The sequence below is a fragment of the Lemur catta genome, chromosome 1, assembly GCF_020740605.2.
Source record: "Lemur catta isolate mLemCat1 chromosome 1, mLemCat1.pri, whole genome shotgun sequence".
NCBI classification, from domain to species: domain Eukaryota; kingdom Metazoa; phylum Chordata; class Mammalia; order Primates; family Lemuridae; genus Lemur; species Lemur catta.
The window spans coordinates 167,333,232-167,352,358 of record NC_059128.1 but is presented as its reverse complement, the minus strand read 5'-3'; the positions used below and the strand labels follow the sequence as shown (position 1 = coordinate 167,352,358).

Sequence of the window (19,127 nt, the reverse complement as noted above, 5' to 3'; positions counted from 1 at the left end):
CCAGGTGCGGGACCTGGTGGGAAGCTTGGGGTCAGGCCCAGGATCTGTCCCCTGGGACGAGGTGACCCAGGCCAAGGAGGGACACTTGGGAGCCTCATCCAGAGAGGGGGCGGGTTCCTGGAACAAGTTTGACCTTGATGGTGGGCGGCTCACAAAAACACACCATGGGCTCTGCTGCCCATAAAATAGACGAGGTGTATTTGCGCTTCTTAACTTCCTGCGGGTGGGGGACAGGGACTCCTGACAACAAATGATAAAACGTAACGTACGTACCACTTCACATACAACGATGTACACAGACGCAAATGCACTCTGAGAGACATACACTTTTGCACACAATTTCATTACTGGGGGACTGTCAAAGCCTGGCATGGATCACAGATTAACAACCTCAGACGCGGGCATATTATAGTGGTGCGGAACGATTATAAAAAATAAAAATAGTAATGGGTAAAAATAAGGTTACTAAAGTTTGCTAAGCTCTTTCCAGAAAACAAATGTATATAATACAAATCCATGAAAATAGATACGGAAATGTTAAAGTTGATCTCCGATGGTGGGATAAAGGGTGATTTCTACTTATCCGCATTCTCTCACTAAGCAAAAATCATGTTTCTCTTTTGCAACCAGAGCAGCGGCATCCAGGCGTTTCCGTGGACCTGGAGGGCCCATTGGCCGCCGGCGCGGCCGGGGCCAGTCCGCGGGGACGCTCCGTCGGGGGAGGAGGGTTACAGACAATAGGCAAGCAAACTTAAGACGCAGTGACAACGTGGGGCGGGCACAGGCTCTTTCAGAGACGGTGACCGGAGAGCCCTTGGTCCCGGCCGAGGTGCTTCACAATCCAAGCACTAACGCGCCCGGAACGGGCGGAGCGTGCGAGCTCCCGGGGCGGCGGCGGCGCGCACGGGCGCGCCCCCGCGGGCAGCCCCTGCAGCGGACGATGCCGCCGAAGAGGCGGTGGCGGCGGAGGCGCGCTCTGGCGCTGTGAAGCGGCGGCTGGCTGCCACGGGCTGGCGGCGCGATGACCTGGGCGGCCGCCCCCGGCTCGGGGCTGTGAGGGGCTCGGGGCCGGGGGTGGGCGGCGGCGCGGCGGGCAGCAGACGCTCCTCCTCGGCGGCGGCGGCGGCGGCGGCGGCGGCCATGCGCGGCGCGGCGCGGCTGGGGCGGCCGGGCCGGGGCCGCCTCCCCGGGGCCCGCGGCCTGAGGGCTCCGCCGCCGCCGCTGCTGCTTCTGCTGGCGCTGCTGCCGCTGCTGCCCACGCCTGGCGCTGCCGCCGCCCCGGCCCCGCGGCCCGCAGAGCTGCCGCCTGCGGCCGCGGGGCCCAGCGTGAGCCTCTACCTGAGCGAGGACGAGGTGCGCCGGCTGATCGGTGAGTGCGGCCGCCCGGGCCGGGGCGGGCGGGTCGGCCGGCGGGGGCTGCTTCCGGCCGCGGCCCACGGACCTCGGGCGAGTCCCCTCCCCGCCCCCAGCGCTCGCCATCCCCTTCCAGCACCCGGGCGCGCCTCGTGGCCCCGGCCTCTGCCTGCCGTGCTGGCCGGGAGGTGTGGTCCCTGCCCGGCCTCCGCCCCAGGTCAGCCTCCGGGCCTTCCCCCTTCCCCCTTGCTGCCCCGCCGCACTGGGGACCCTTCGGCCGCCGCGATAGACGCGGATCCACCCCCTTCCATCTTCTTCACTGCTTCTTCAAACCTCCTCCCTGTTCCTTACAGTCAAGCGCCCGTACAGTTCTTCCCGGCCACACAGTTCCTTTGACCCTTCCTAAGCGTGTTACTCTAGGATCCTGGATTTTGGATACCTCAACATTCACGTTTCAGACTAAACTTGCAACCCTCTGGCTGTGGTTTTGATGCCGCAGTGTAGAGGCCACGCTACTGCGCTCATACTTTCTGGTTATACTTTTACAAAAAAAATGAGGGAGGAGTTATAAGGGTACCAAATGTTCGAGGCAGCCTCCAAATCTTGGGACCTATAAGCATGTTTTAAAATAGTAAATGAATCGCCAGGTAGCAGACCTTTTTTAGCTTTAGTAGTATCTTTTTGGTTCTTGCTTTGGATGTGTTGGAGTTTGGACTGATCCTGTACTTCTGGGCCACTCTCCTACTTTGAATACATTGAAGGGAAAGGAGAACTTGGCTTTGGTTCAGCTGGTCGTTTTATTTACCTTTTTAGCTTTGTCGTTTGGGGAATTAATTTGAAAAATTGATAGGGTTCTTGTGTTGGGACTTTGTGGACTCTGGAAGTGACCCCTTAGAGGAAAGCCTGACAGGAATGGCCCCAAAAGGGAAGACTTTGGTAGTTGCGGATACCTGGACATTTGTTTTTTTGTGGGTATTATGGCAATCCCTTTATTTCATCTCAGGTTATGGTGCTTCTGAGTGTTTGAGGGGGGGAATTATTCTCTATTGCATGCATTATCTGTCAATTTTATCCTATTTTTAAAAAAGTTATAGGTCTTTCTTGATATCTCTTGAGATGGACTCTGTAGAAATGGAATTACTTTTAGCAGCCTCTTTAGATTGTTACGTGTATGGATTTGTAGTCTTTACCCAAAGAATGCTGTGTTTTTGTAATGTGGTGCCTTTTAATCCTTAGTCTAGCTGAATTAGCTGAACCTGCAGCTTAGCTGAATTAAAACTGTAAATTGGGTTAGTACTTGGAACATAAGACTAAGGCTTAGAAAAAGTAATACTTATAAGACAATTGGTATCACATTAATTTAGAAAGTATTAATGTATTATGCATGATTTTGTAATGGTTTTTGGCTAAAAGCACTATGTAACTTGTGACTTTGTTTACATTTGTTTCTTCTCCTTCCTTCCCAGCCAGGGGTTGAGGTAGGGGACAGAGGACAACCGGGGCTGTCATTGATTGTCTGCCATATATCTGCTTCTACATGCTTTATACACCTTATTTCTTCTGATTTTCTTGTGACGCAGTGAGGTAGGTGTTATTCCCATTGTAGAGATGAGGAAAGTGAGGCTTTAAGTAGCTTATTCCAGGTCACACAGTTCGTAATTTTATTTTTTAAATGAAACATAATGTTGATATAGGTTGCAAAATTTTATTGAATGAAATGAAGATGTTATGTATGTAAAAGTTTGATTACGGCATGGTGGAAAAGAAATCATTACTAGCTAATACTTGAAATGATGTATTTGTTATCTTACTCAAAGGTAGACTGGGAATTAATTTTCTAGCAATATTTGTGGCAGAGGAAGCTCCTGAGTGATGAACATCTAGTTTATAACCCCAAATGAGCTGTTGCAGGGAGAGTAGGAAGCATTTCCTCAGTGAACTCTGTTGTTCACCTGTGGGATAAGAGGGACCTCTAACAGTATTTTCTCTAGTGCAAATAAGGTTGACCTGTTAGGGACAGTCTCTAGACACCCTGTCCTGCTAGATTCAGGTGCTTTCCTTTTTTTTTCTTTTTTTATTATTTCAGAGTATTATGGGATCAGATCCTTTCTTTCCATACCTTCCCATCTTCCTCATACATTCTTCCTTTACAGTTATTCCTTGGCTTCCCCCAGGGTAGGGAAGAGCAAGTGAGTAGGTCTGAAATGTATACCAGGCATCCTGAGTTCTTAGAATGCAGATTCCCATAGAAAGTGTTATGGTGTTTAAGACTGCTTGAAATAGTACTTTTGTATAATACCATATTTTGGAATTACCATGGGCATGGGAAACTATCATTTTATAGTATTTCTAAGCCAGTGAATTTAGCATTACAAGTAAGAAACTGATAAATGAAGTTGATAGTGACAACTTTATAAATTGAACTAATTACTCTTGATATGAAAATAAGTTGTTTTAATCCGGTTAATGTATGTACATAGTTTTTTAAAAGCCCAGTAACACTAAAAGCCTTTTAACAAAAACAGCAGTCTCCTGCCTTTGGTGTGTTTTGGTCCAACTTTCCATGGGTAGTTACTGTCTCTCCTAGTTTTTCTGTTTGTTTGTTTGTTTTTTTAATCCCTGTGTTTTACTTTCATAATTTTAAATCAGTGTAGAACAAACATTTGATTTCCTAGTATCGCAACTGAGCTCTTACCCTCTTTTCTCCCCTAAACCCTCCAATATAGTTATATAACATTTTTGTGGTAAAATTAGCAGTTAGTATTTACAATATTATGTACATATATATTGCTAAATAATGACTTACTATTATGTTTTTTCCTATACGTTTTTGTTTCTCCCAGAGCAAATAATTACATCTTAAACTTTTTGATTTGTTTTCTATGGCTGTGTTCTCTCAAAACTCCAAGAAATGTTCAATGCTTTTTGATTTTTTTCCCCTAGGTAACACATCAAATCACCTATCAATTCCACTTGGTTTTCTCTTAGAGGAGCCTCACTCTGCAACATCTCATCCTCTTGCTCCAGTCTGGACAGGAGGATTGCTTTTTCTGGGACTTCATGTCCCTTCTCTCCTGTCTTGGAATCTCTGTTTCTGGGATCTCCTGGTCTTCCTTTTTCTTGTTTTTTTTCATTTTGGAAATGTGTATCCTCAGTAGCTTCCTAAGAAGGGGTTCAAGGGAGATTAATTGAGGCCTTGCGTGTCTGAAAATATCTATCCTATCTTCATACTTTATAGTTGGGTCGGCTGGATTTAAAATGTTGGGAAGAAAATAAGGTTTTTTTATAATTTCTGTGGCATTTTCACAGTTTTCTGTCTGAAGGGTTTTTGATGGGAAGTCCAAAGCCATTCTGATTTCTTTTTTATTCTCTGTTGTTTTTGAAGCTTAGGGCTTTTTTCTCTGGCATTCTGAAGTTTTTTAAAGCTTTTATGTGGTTGGTTGGTTAGTTTCTTCCTTTCTTTCTTTTTTGTATTATATTAAAGGTTCTTTCAATCTACTCATACCTTTCAGTTTTCAGAAATATCTGTTACTTCTTCAATAATTTCCTACCCTTTATTGTTTTTTTTTTTTTGTTTGTTTTTTCTTTCTGAGATTTCTATTGGTTTGGTTATTGGATCGCCTAGAATTGATCTTCAGATTTTCTTATCTCTTACTTCTTTGTATTGGAAGGGCTGGGCAGGGGGAGAATTTCTCAATTTTGTCTTCCAAAGCTTTCATTTTTAAAATTTTAATAATCATGTTTTAAAATTTTAGAATCTTTTTGTTCTCTGTTTCCTTTTCATCACATCTTATTTTATGGATATATTATCTTCACTTACCTCTGAGGTAAGTGCATTTTAATTTTTTCTTTGTTTAATATATTTTTAATATTAGTCTGCTTCCTCCAGTGTACCTGTTCATTTCAGGGTTCTTGTCTGTGTTTATGTCACAAATAGCTGGTGATCCTTGGCTGTTGTTTTTTTTTTTTTTTTTTGAGACAGAGTCTCACTCTGTTGCCTGGGCTAGAGTGCCCTGGCGTCAGCCTAGCTCACAGCAACCTCAAACTCCCAGGCTCAAGCAATCCTACTGCCTCAGCCTCTCGAGTAGCTGGGACTACAGGCATGCACCACCATGCCTGGCTAATTTATATATATATATATTTTAGCTGTCCATATAATTTCTTTCTATTTTTAGTAGAGATGGGGTCTCGCTCTTGCTCAGGCTGGTCTTGAACTCCTGAGCTCCAACAATCCGCCTGCCTAGATTACAGGTGTGAGCCACTGCACCCGGCCCGTTGGCTGTTTTTAATGAAGAGCAAGATGCTGAGAAGTTGATTGGAGGGGAGAGAGAGCATGTGTGTGTGATGGTGGTCTAGTAACTTCCGTTGGAGTTTGGGTGGACTTTTCATTGGAGTCTGCTCCAAATATCAGCACCTTTGCATCTTCTTTCGGGGGCTAGTCAGTGTCTGCAGAGAAGAAACCCTCATCTCCTGCCTCTGGTATGTTTGATGATATACCAGCTGCCAGGGTTTGGGCAACAACCTAATTAGGGGAGGGATGGAGGCTATAGACTTTGACTTTTCCTGGCTACAGTTCTCCTGCCACTGTGATTTAGTTTCTTTAGAAAAAACTTTGGATCTCCTGCTGGATCTGGGGGTTCAATTGCTTTGAACACTCCCTTCAATAGCTCCCTTCCTGTCAGGCCTGAGCCTCCAGTCAGCCTTTGGTACTCCCTTGGTACCTCCAGGGCTGAGCCTCTCAGGGGTCCTGCAGCGCAGGGACCACTCCTCTAACTGCCTCCTATCTTGCAAAAGTTTGTTGAAATGTATCTTCTTTCCCTTTCTGTTTGTCCTTGTGATTTCATGTCTTTTTGATTTCTTTACTATCATTTTAGAGGAGTTTTGGAAGGAAATGGGTATAAAGGCCTGTGGTGATTCCACAGTGTGTAAATGGCAGTTAGGGTTGGGCTTTAACTATTGAAGATGATGTGCAGCAGTTTTTTTGTATGAACAAAATTAAGAAGGATAGTAGTGGAGGTCATAATAGAAGTTGATACTTTTTAGAGTGCTGTCATTTGCCTTGTCAGGCACAAAGGTATTCCCTGTGTTAGGTAGGTACTGTTACTTCTATTTTATAGATGAGTGTCTTAATCTGTTTGGTTGCTGTAACAAAATGCTATAAATTGGGTACTTATAAACAACAGAAATTTATTTCTTACAGTTTTGGAGGCTGGGAAGTCTAAGATCAAGGCATTGGTGGATTTGGTATCTGGTGAGGGCCTGCTTTCTGGTTCACAAACAGCACCTTCTTGCTGTGTTTTCATGTGGTGAAAGGGGGTGAACAACTTCCCTTAGGCCTTTTTTGAAGGGCACTAATCATATTCGTTAGGACTGCCCTTATGACCTTACCATATCCCAAAAGGCCTCACCTGCTAATACCATCACCTTGGAAGTTAGGATTTCAAGGTAGGAATTTGGGGGGTACCCAGAGCAGCCCTGATGGAAGTCTGTCCATTCTGAAGATTTCAGAAGAATCTTCAGGAGCTTTTAATCTCTATGTGGCCTTCCTGTGTCCCCAGACCCTGTTTCATTGCTCTTATTTACTGTTCTTAACAGGCTGCAGTGTGGGCATCCATTTCCACAGCTAACTGATGAGGACCTTGATTCAGGGCCCTTTGGACAGTGAGTAGAGGGCCTGGTTTTTACTTAGTCCTGCCTGAGTCTGGAATACGTGCTGCCTTTGCTGTGTGTATACTCCAGGAGTAGAATCTGCATTCCTGCTGCCACGTGCTTGTTAGTGGTCTTGATTATTATCGGCATCCTCCCATGTTTTTTATTTAATTGATAATTTTCATAGTACTGAACTCTGTGGAAGTCTGGAGCTTGTGAAAGTGGTATGTGGCTGGGGCAGTGCCAGAGGCTTGGGAATACGATGCTGGTGGGTGGGCGGTGTGCCATAAACTGGTCCTGGCAATAGTGGGTGGTGATAGAGAATTTGTGGTGATAGGGGTCAGGGGGTAGACTCCATTTCCCACTAGTTAGAAATTCACTTTGAGTAACTTGCTTCTCCTTCTAAGATAAATACCTTCTGGAAGAGTTAAGGATGTTAACATTGTCTTTAAAATCAGGTCAGTGCTATCATTGCTCCCCAAATTAGTCCAGAAAATTTTTTTGAAGCTATACCAAGTACCATGTATTGTACAAAATGGCCATTCAAAATTATTAGATTCCTTTCCCTGAGGTACTCGAACCACAGGGGAGACTAGCAGTTACAACACGGACATAAGAGTTATATTGTTTAGGGACACAAGTAAGTTATTGTAGGAGTGATAACTTTTGACTATGGGGAAGGGGAAGGGAAGAGAGGCTTAGAGTCTTTAGGGAAGGTGTTCCAGAAAAGAAGACATTTGAAACTTATCTTGAAGGTTGAGTTTGATAGAAAAGAGGAGCAGGTCATGGCAGACATAGAAAATAGTGTGAACAAAGTCACAGAAGTATGGGAACAGCTATGTGTGAAATCAAGGAGTGGGAAAAATCTAATGTGGCTGAGATGAAAAATTGGTAAAGCTAGGGAATGGCAGAATATAAAGCTGGGAGGTAGGTTGAGGTTAGAGTAGGAATTTGAACTTTACCTCGTAGGTAAATTCTTCAGTGTTGAAGAATTTAGAAAAGGAGAGTACACAGTCAGGTCTGGGTTATAGAAAAGATAACTTTGGCCCCAGAGAAAAGGATGGCTTGGAGACTGAAAAGCTGGATCTGGAAAATTGGATAGAGCTACCTTTATGACGGTAAGAGGGATCAACTAGGGCAGTTGAAGAGGTGGGGATGGATCTGTAAGGAATTTGCGAGAAGAGTTTGGAGAAGGCTTAGTGGCGGAGACCTTAGGGTTAACACATTGACCGCCACGTGAGTTGTATTTAACTCAGGAAAGTTTTGAGCCAGGGGCCTTGTGAAGTAAAACCCTGCAGTTGGTTCGTGGAAATTTTACTTGTTGATGTTCTTATTGTTATAATTAATATTGACAACTTAATTCCAAAAACGTGGATTACATTGCATATAACTCACACACAGAAAACAATAAAAAATAACCAACTAGAAAGGATCGTTTTAATAGAACACCGTGGCCCCAGGGAAAATATTTTTTCCTAATGTGGCAGTCAATGTGTCAAAAAAAAAAGGTTGAGGGTGAGGGAGGAATCACAGAGGAATCTAGGGTTTCAGATTTGGGCAGTTGAACCAAAGCACCCTTTCCTTTTGGGAAAAGTGGTTGGTTGAGAGAAAGAAAATGAAATGAGCCATGTGTTCCTCTCCTCCCAGTACCTCTCTTTCCTCTTAAGTCTCAGGCCAGCTGTTCGGTGGGGGAGGGCAGTGAGGGTGTCCTGTCTGCTCATGTGTCTGGCATAGTCTGCCATGGAGGCCAGATTGTGGGTGGGGTGTTGGTAGGTTAGCACCCTGCAGCAAATCCTTAACTTCAGGCGTTTTGGGTGGGGTTGGTGGTATTGACACGGCATCAGTTTGAATCCATGTGTTCTTCATTGGGAGCACAAGCCTGAGACATTGTGCAATTGTGGGTTTGAGGTTTTCTTTTTTCTTTTTCTTATGCTACACATGTGTGGGAGAACTCTAACCAATTATGGCTAAACTTGTCCCCTATGAGTCACATCCCGAGTTGACTAGTCAGTTCCGAAGGTGCTGCCTAAAATGCTGTTTGAGTTTTAAAGCATCACTTTAGGAACAAATCAAACATCTGGGTAGATATACAAGCACCCTGAATTGAGAAGTTCCACAGCATTGCTTTTAGGATTTTGATGCAATTATGCCAGGGCTCTGAAAAATCTATATCTCCCAAAACAAAACATAAACTTGTATATGAAACAGAACCATTATCTATTCTGAAATTATATCACACTTAAAAGTATGCTTTTTTGTGTTTCCCTGTTGTAAATCGAGTATAGTATTTTCTAATCAAAATGTTATTAAACAGCTTTCACTTGTGTAGGACCTCTTAAAAAGTACCGAAATAAATGTGTGTATGTGGCTGTTACATAATAAACACTTATTGAATGATTCTTTTTACTGTGCCCAGCAATGACAATGCTGAGTTTCATAGGTCTCATTCTCATTCTTACATATATTTTAAGATGGAATAGACAGCACACAAGTCTCTAGTTAGGAATCACCTATAATTTAGCTAGGAGGAGGACTACATCTTGCTGTGTGGCAGGTACTTTACACGTGTTCTCGTTTATTTTATTAACCATAGGAAGTAGGTGGCATTGGCATTGACATTTTTTAACAGATAAAGCTGAGGCTCTGGAAAATTACAGAATTTGCTGGTGGTCACAGGTGTGTGTGGAGCTATGTGACTCCAGAGTGCGTGCTTTCTCTTCTGCCTCTGAAAGTTGGCAGTTTGCTGAGTCTTTAACCAAAATCCTCTGAGGAGCTTTAACAAAGTACAGATTCCTAGATCTACCTGATGAAGAATTTGTCTAATTGATCTGAGATAGGGTTCGGCTAAATTAACCTTTTCAATGCCATGTTTAATTGATTACAATATGTACAGTTTTCCCACATTTGAATATCTCAGAAATTGGAACTGTTTTATTCAGTGGTAAGTTATCAGTTAATTGATGACTTTTTCCTTTTTTAGTGGCACAAAAAATAATGATGCACTTTAGATTAAATGAGGTATTATAAAAAGGTAATGTTGTAAAGGGAACTTAGACATAATTTGCCACCTTTCTATTTCATGTGTGTGTGGGTATGTGTGTGTCTGTCAGAACTTTCTTTCAGAATTATAAAATTCACTGGTGGTATTATTTGCTTGTGGTAATAGCTGTGTAGTAATGTCCTTGTAGGGAAACCATGTAATGGATGAGATATTGTCCTTAGGTTAAGAGCAATAGCAGGTCACTTTTCAGCTAAAAAGTTGCTGGCAAGGAGAAATGTCATTCCTTCACCTTTTTTGTGAAAACGTTAGGCCTTTTCCCTAGACAAAGGCACTGATATCCATACCTACTAAGTTTTGCATACTGCTAGGGGTTCTTAGACTTTTACAGTTTTGCAGGGACCCTTGATGAAAACTTATGGGTACATCTGAGTCCCTCAAAAGCTGGCATCTGTTACTTTCTGTATTCCATCCTGGGATATCCTGACCTCCTACATGAATTTAAAAAAATTTGCCTATGTTAAGATTCACTCTGTTGTCAAGTTTTGTAGGTTTTGACAAATGCAGTGTCCTGTGTCCACCACAGTATCATACAGAGTAGTTTTTCCACCCTAAAAAAAAAAATCCTCTATGAAGGGGGCATTTATGTTTATAAATACCCACCCCTATTTTAAATGTGTGCTTTAAAAATATATTTATTATAGAAAATTTCAAACATTCAGAAGTTGAATAGTATAATGAATCTCTTTGTACCCATCGCCTAACTTCCACAATTATCAGCTTGTGGCTAATTTTATTTCATTTATACCACCTGCCCTCTACCCTATTCCTTTGCCCTCACTCTCCCCATCCTCTCTTTAGATTATTTTGAAGCAAATCCAGATATATAGTTTCATGAAAAATATTTGAGTATGTTGTCTATCTAAAAGATGGGAATGCTTAAAAATTTACGGAAGCTATTATACATTACATTATTGAATGAAGAAAGTAACAGTAATTCATAAATATCAAATAGCTAGGCAGTTCAGATATTCCTGACTTATAAATATGTAAATGTATATTTAGGGACCCTTACCTGCCACCCAGATCCTCTCATCCCTGCCTGCCACTGTGCCATCTGCTTAGTTCCCTTTTTGCCACACTCTTTCAAACCCTAGGGTCTACGTTAGATGGTATCTCTGCTTCACAAGCCTTTCTCAGATCTTTACATGGCTAGAGGCTTCCAGATCTCAACTTAAAATGTCAGTTCCTCGGAGAGGCTTGGCTTCCTGTGGTTGACCCCCAGTTGACACTCTCCTCTAGCACACTGTTTTATTTTAAGCACCTGATACTTTTTTGTTTGTTTCTGTCTCCCCCATAGGAAAATAAGTTCTGTTTGAGTAGAAACCTTTTGTGTTGTTCCACTCTATATCTCTAGAACCTAAAACAGCACCTGGCATGCAGTAGGTGTTCGGTAAAAGTGGAATGAATGAATAAATCAATGAATTATGCTTTTTAAAAAAATTCACTATCCTGTGCCTTACTGGGGCATTCTGTTGATCATTTCCCATTGCCTGCTAAGTTATTATCCAAAAGGGAAATTAGGCTGAGCTTACACTTAAGTTTAAATAAATTCGTTTTTGATAGCTTAATTTCTTTGACATTGCCTGATTTTCCCAAGTCTCTGTCCCATTGTCCCCTCCCCCCCTTCAGGTGCCTGCCTTGTTGGCTTCCATAGCTCCATACCCTACACAAGCAGACCTGTGTCACTGCCCCCATCACATTCTGTCTCTCCCCTACTGCACTGAGGCCACCTCATGCTCATGGCTTGCCACATAGCAATTTCTCGATAGATTATTGGTCCACACTACGCACTACAGTTGAAGGATGTGAAGTATTCAAGGGAGATTCTGTCAAAAGCCTTTTCTAATAATTAAAAGGTAGGAAATACAATTTCTAATCTTTTTTTTCTGAAATGCCCAACATGCTATTAATCCTATCCAGTGTATTATTTATCTTATTATACATTTTAGTTTTCAGCTCTAGAAATTTGATTGGGACCTTTTCATATCTTCTATGTCTTTACTTTTTGACTATGTGGAGTACAGTTATAATTGTTTCAGTGTTCTTATTTGTTAATTCTAACATTTGTGCCTGTTCTGGGTTGGTTTCAATTAATTTATCCATCTCTCTCTATATATTTTCTTTGCATGCCTGGTAATTTTTAACTGGATGGTGGGCATTGTGAATTTTACCTTGCTGAGTGCTATTTTTGACATAGTGTTTTTTTTCTTTTAATTTTAATTTTTTAGAGATGGAGGTCTCACTATGTTGCTTAGGCTGGCCTCAAATTCCTGAGCTCAAGCTATCTTCCCTTCTTATTCTCCCAAGTAGCTGGAACTACAGGTGCATGCCCCCACACCTGGCTTGAGTATTTTTGTATTCCTGGATTTTTGTAGTCTTGGATTTTGTTGTGAGATGCAGTTCAATTACTTGGAAACAGTTTGATCATTTCAAATCTTGCTTTTTAAGACTAGGATGGGACAGGAGCAGTGCTGAGTATAGGACTGATTTTCCCCTACTACCCGAGTCAAGAACCTTCTGTGTACTTTACCCTAATGATCTGTGAGTTATGAGGTCTTCCAGTCTGCCTGCTGGGAACAGGTGATATTCCAGATTCTATGTAGCTGCTAGGCACTATTACCTTTTCTCTTTGCTTGTGTAGTTTCCTGTTATATACATGCTCTGATCAGTACTCAGCTAAATACTGGAGGGCACCCCTCTGCAGATATTGGAATTTTTCTGTGTTCACCTCTTTCTGGTACTTTTTCCTGCATACTCTAGCTGTCGTGGTCTTTCTGGACTTTAAGCTTTGTCTCTTCAACTCCCCTTTCTGTGCTGCAGTTATAAAACTCATGTACTTAGTGTCCCTTCTCTCAGGAATCACTGTCATTTGTTGCCTGATGTTTAGTGCCTTAAATTGATGTTTCATATATTTTGTCTGTTTTTTGGTTATTTCCAATGAGAGGGCTTATCTGGTCTCTGTTATTCTATCTTGCTCAGAAGTGGAAATGACTGAAGTTTGTGTTTTTGATTGTTTGCATCTTTCCTAAAATTGTTTAACTCCTTAAATTATTTGTTAAAGAAGAGAACTTAGTCTCATTTAAAGAAAAGTGTTTAAGGTCTATATATATGTGCATGCATGCATACACATACGTGGGTGTATAGTAGATAAATAACATAGTGTGGGAGAGAGTATTGGTTTTGGAATCTACATATTTGAGTTTTAATTCCATCTCATTCTGCTATATATAGGTAGGCAAGTAATTTTTCTGAGTGTTGGTTTCTTTATATATAAAATGGGATGCTTTTCAAGGATTATTATTAGCACAGAGGCTATAATGTATATAAAAATGCTACACAATCCCCCAAACAATTTATTTTGGTCAGTGGTGGGGGATTTGCATGTTTTTGAATAACAACCTAAATGAGAGGATGTTAGGTCATTTAGATATCATCTGGTTGATTGCTTTCAATAGCAACATTTATTCACCTACTCATTGAATAATTATTTATTGAGTGTATACAGGCCTTATTTTAGGGACTTGAAACATATTTTGGTGAATAAAACACAAAGATCCCTGCCCTCAAGGAACTAACTACTAGCAGATACCTAAGTAATTGGCCTGAGAAAAAAATTCGATTGGCTTTGGAACTGACTTCAGGTTAGCAATTTGCAGTGTATTCTGTTGCTGGCAGGAAGAAGTTCTCCCTGTGCTTTGAGACCCTGAACATAATAACCAACTCTGGGTCACTAATGGCCTCTAAGACTGATTGAGATAGTGTACTTCTATTAGGAGTTGGCTGTGAAAGTTGAATGATGATGTGAAACTGTGAGTAAATACTCTGTCTTTATTACGGAACTGTACCTGTGATATGTGTATGAGCTTGTCAAATCATTTTCTCTTTTTGATAGGGCAGGAAATAATGGCATATTATTTTCTGAAGTATTTTTTTGCAGATAGAATATTCTGGCTCTACAATAGGGTGTGGCTAATATTTTGTGTTGTAGTGCTAGAGATTATGTGGTATGTTTCTGTTGCTTACTATCTTTGGATAGGATCTGGGAAGCACCTTTAACATCTCTGCAGACGTACAAATCACATCTTCAGGGAATTCTTTTATGCATTTTTCTTAGATGACATATTCATTGGATGTGAAATCTTGTTCCCTGACTGTGTAAGTGTCTGGCTCTCTTTATAAATGTCTATCTATTACAGTATTAGTACAAAGCTAATGGGTGGGAAAAGGTGACAGTGCATCCATTTGAGCCATCCATTTGAAATCCACCGTACTCTCCCCTTGGTTCCACACGCCTTCTCCCACAGGCACTAGAGGCAAACCTGTTCACAGCTTTTGTGATAGATAGCTTTGGGTTTTCATTCTTGGGGATCACAGATTACAGTGAAAGTTAAATTCTGAATCTCTGGAGAATGAGGGAGGGGGGACGCTTAGTAAATGGATCTTTGCACCTTGTATCCTGGTCTATTAAAGTAGTTCCAACTAACAGCCACACCAGTGGATTGTTTTTAAGTGAGCTATTGATTTTGACCACATTATCATGTTTTCTTCCTGAAGTGGTAAAGTTAGGAAAAGTGCTCAGTGACTACAGATGCCTCGCTTTTCCTTGGGAAGATCAGGAGATTCCCTGCCATGTTTTCTTGAAGCTGATTATTAAGCCACCTCTCAGGACCATAAGTGTGGGCTGGCCTGCCTGCCTTTCTTTAGTGGAAGCCAGTCTTAGGCAGAAAGGAGGCAGCCTGAAGGTGGGGCCATATTTATATTGTCTGCTGTTGTTGAGCATGCATATCTTGTTTCTCTTAAAAGCTCTCTCACACTCTCTGTGTATGAGTATACACTCTCAGTTCTTTCAACACACTTAAGATTGCAGGAGAAATATATGAGGAAAATGATGAATGTGGCAGAGGATTATGTGAAAAATCATATTTAATCCACAAGATTGTTTGAATAGCTATGAAGATTGAAGATTTATGTGCTTTTTTTTTAATAATGAAGAAAAGGTGCTTCTGTTCTAAAGTCTAACATTTGTAATGCCCTTTCTTATGCTGTTAAGTCTAGGTCTCATCTAATTTTCTACATATAATCTGACTGTAGCTAGATTTATTAGAATCTGATGAACAAACTGTTATTTTATCTATTTCAGCTTTAAACTAGCTACATTTGAAATAAGAACTCCTTATTTGTTTTCCCTTTAGCATCCACTAAAGTTATATTCAGCGGTTTAATACATATTAAGTGATTTTGTTTTTTTTCTTTTATTAATGTCTCATATACCACTTTCTTCAGAAGATTATCTTGACTAAATGAATTTTTACATAAGTTTTGACTGCCATGTGGAAATTGTGGATGGTATCATAGAATAATAGTGTTTTAGCTGACATTTGGAAACCATGGATGATATCATACAATAATAGAATTTTGCAGCTGAGGAGGGACATTAACATCATCTGGTCTACCTCCTGTGTTTTATTGTAGAGAAAATTGATGCCTGGAGATGGTGGTTAAGTAATTGATTGCCAAAGATCACTTAGCTACTTAGTAAAGCCAGGAGAAGTAAGAACTCTGCTTTACTTCTGTTTCCATGAGATCATTTTTTTTTTCTTGCCTTAACTGATTCCTGACATTTTGTTTATAATGTTTGTTTTAAAACCCATCTTTGTTGTAGTTGATTTTTATCAACAACCAGCCATTAATGTATCTGAGCAGCTACAAATAAACGAAGGCCCAGCCCTGCTTGTAACGTGTGCAAGGTAGTGGGAAGACAGACATGTGAACAACTCCCTGAAATATATTTTAAGTGCTATAAGCGTGGCTCTTTCTGTAAAAGGAGATGGTTTGCTGATTTGGCACTAATCAACCATATTTATGGCCTTGGGATGAAACCAATAGTTAACTTTTAAAATCATTTGGAAAACATTTTTGAATTACTGAATTATTAGAACTTGAGCTAGACAGGCCAGGTCATGTAGAACACAGGCCTTGAATTAATTTTGAACTTAACATTGTCTAGGGAACAATGAATTTTTCTTGATGAATCTTGAGAGTTTGGCAGGAATAACTTTGGTTTTTCAGCTCGGAAATTGGGCTGTTTAAAAACAAAATTATGAACAAATGCCATTACTACTTTGCTGGAATTTGCAGTGAGAAATTTAAGTCTGATTATTGAACAGCTGAAGTGATTTTGTCCTAAGTCATAATAAAAAAATTCTATGCATTCCAATGACAAAATGCTGCCTCTTCAGTCCATGGCTGTCCTTTCTTGTTCTTGTTCACCTTCCAGTAGAGCCTCTTTTTCTCTTGGCATCTTTGTCAAAAACATTAGCTAGCCTGGTGTGGTGGCTTGTGCCAGTAGTGCCAGATACTCAGGAGGCTGAGGTGGGACAATTGCTTGAGCCCAGGAGTTCAAAGGTTGCAGACTGGGTGACGGATTAAGACCCTGTCTTTAAAAAAAAAAGAAAAAAGGTAAAACTTATCCAGAAATATATAACTTTATTTCTGGACTCTCAATTCTTTTCCATTGGTTTACATGTCTATCATTATGCCAGTAGCACAGTTTTGATTAAAGTAGCTTTATGGTGAGTTTTGAAACCGGAAAGTCTGAGTCCTCCAACTGTGTTCTTCTTTAAGATTGTTTTAGCTATTTGAGGCTGCTTTCAATTCATATTAATTTGAAAATCTGCTTTTCCATTTCTGCAAAAGAGGCTGTTAGGATTTTGATAGAGATTACACTGAATCTGTAAATCACTTTGGGTAGTATTACCATCTTAACAATATTAAGTTTTCCAATCCATGGACATGGGATGTTTTTCCATTTATTTAGGCCTTCTTTAATACTTTCAGGAATGTTTTGTAGTTTTCTGTGTACAAGTATTTCACCTCCCTGGTTACATTCCTAAGTATTTTGGATGTTATTGTAAATTGTTCTCTAATTTCCTTTTTGGATCATTTATTGAGGGACCAGCTCTTATCAGGCATTTTACTTTTCGTTTCCTACTTCGATTGTTTTGCTCCAGGACAGTGTTTCAGCATCCTCTTCTCTTTTGGTTTCTATGGTTTCATTTACCTATATGACCTTTGTCTCACTGGGGTTGTTAGAGTCATCAAAACTCTACAAAATCATCACCCTCAATGACTTTATTCCTCTGATTTTCATGTATTCCCTGCCTTTATCCCAAAGGGATATCAGAACCTACCCTGATTGTCTCTCAGCTGTTACTCCTTTGACCATGCTGGTGTCCTGGTTCCTAGGTCTCTTTTCCAAATAAGACATTCGTTGGAATAGCCACCTTATACTTGATTCTCAGGCCTTTTCTGATTGTAATGTCCTTTTCTGACTGTAACACCCCAAGCTTCCTTCTGAGTCATTCCTTTCTACTAGAACCAGGCTGTGTTTCCTGGTCTCATAAAGAGTTACCCAATTCCTGGCTTATGGCAGAACTAGTTCAGTAAAGCATTAGTGAATAAATTGTTTCCCTCACTGCCTCTCTAACCATTCCTCACAGCCCACTTCACCTCTGTGATGCCAACCACACCACTCTCTGACAGTGATAAACCCCTGCTTTCAGACTATATTTAATTGTTATTGTCATATTTGAAACACTAATAATTAGTAACAATTAAAAAGATTATCTATGTCCTGTCTTCATGTATCTTTTACTTTTCCTTTAAAAAATTTTTTTGAGTATATGAAGGGCAAGGAAAGAAAAAGATTAAATTCAGGAATAAAGCATGATAGTCTCTACAGTTCTCCTATTCTAAAAATAAACATATTTAAAATTCTTTATTTTATATTTATTTCTTATCAAGATAAAACATACTCATTGTAGACTATAAAACATACAAGACCATAAAGAAGAAAAATAATCATATATTATTTAACCATGCATTGGCAATTTTTAGTAAATATAGTCCCAATCTTTTTTTCATTTTCTTTTTTTTTAAATGTAGTTGAAGCCTTTTGTAATGGTTAAGAGTATAGGTAACTCTTTGAGGTAAATGGTACTTTAAAATCTATATATACTTTTTTTTTGTTTTTGTTTTTTTTTGAGACAAGGCCTTGCTCTGTCGCCTAGGCTGTAATGCAGTGACCTCATTGTAGCTCAGTGCAACCTTGAACTCCTGGGCTCAAGCAATCCTCCGGCTTCAGCCTCCAAGTAGCTGGGACTACAGGTGTGCCACCATGCCCAGCTAACTTTTTCTATATTTTTTGTAGAGACAAGGTTGCTATTGCCTAGGCTGGTCTCAAACTCCTGGCCTCAAGCAATCCTCCCTCCTCAGCCTCCCAAAGGGCTAGGAATTACAGGTGTGAGCCACTATGCCTGCCCCTCAAAATCTATGTGTTAAGTTTTTCCACTCTCCGTCTCCTTCCTGTTGCTCTGTGGTCATATGGTGGCCTATACATTTTCTACTTTAAGAAATTGATTTTGCTTTTCCTTATGGCTGACCACTTTGTAAATACTTTATGGGTGATATGAAATAAGTTGAATTTTCTGCAGAGTACTCTGATATGTATATTAATTATAGTTAAATATATATAAAAATTGTATCTCTTACATGCTTAATATCAGTCATAGACTGATAGTTTTGTGCCATGATTGTGCTTACATTGGATTCTCTTTATATTTGTATTATTTTTTTATTCTTTGTATTTTGATAGAGCAACAAAAATTCGTGATTATTATACCTTCATCATGAAGTATACCTCTCCTCAGTATAAAATGATTCTCCATCCCCTGTTCAAAACAAAATTTTATTAATCTCTTAATATGTTTTGGAATAACTTTTTATGGGGGAAGAATACATAATTGGTATGTTTTCCAAGGCCTTCTGAATCTGTTTTCTTTGCATATGATGTGAATTTGTCTGGAAATAGAATTCCTTGCATGCTTCCTATTCTCCTGAAAATTATAGCTTGGTTCCCTTTCGCTATCATCTTTAGGGTTTTCCATGTTATTCTCGTTCAGATAGCAAACATGGATAATCCAAAAGTTCTCTTCTCATTTCAGCGCCATTGTCAAATGTTGCATGCAGAAATTTTTTCTAAGTTTTGGTCTCCTCTTTCGATCTC

The 19,127-nt window shown here is 40.4% G+C and overlaps 1 protein-coding gene across 2 annotated transcripts in view; it reads left to right on the top strand.

Moving 5' to 3' along the window:
* The first annotated feature begins 925 nt into the window (after positions 1 to 925).
* Positions 926 to 19,127, top strand: part of RYK (receptor like tyrosine kinase) — an 89,198-nt gene continuing 70,996 nt past the window's right edge. The window contains exon 1 of one of the 2 annotated variants that reach the window (XM_045539010.1): positions 926 to 1,369. In XM_045539010.1, the coding sequence (XP_045394966.1) occupies positions 1,141 to 1,369 (229 nt within the window). In that variant the 5' untranslated portion in view covers positions 926 to 1,140. The remainder of the gene's footprint in view (positions 1,370 to 19,127) is intronic. The other variant, XM_045539001.1, reaches the window with a different exon arrangement.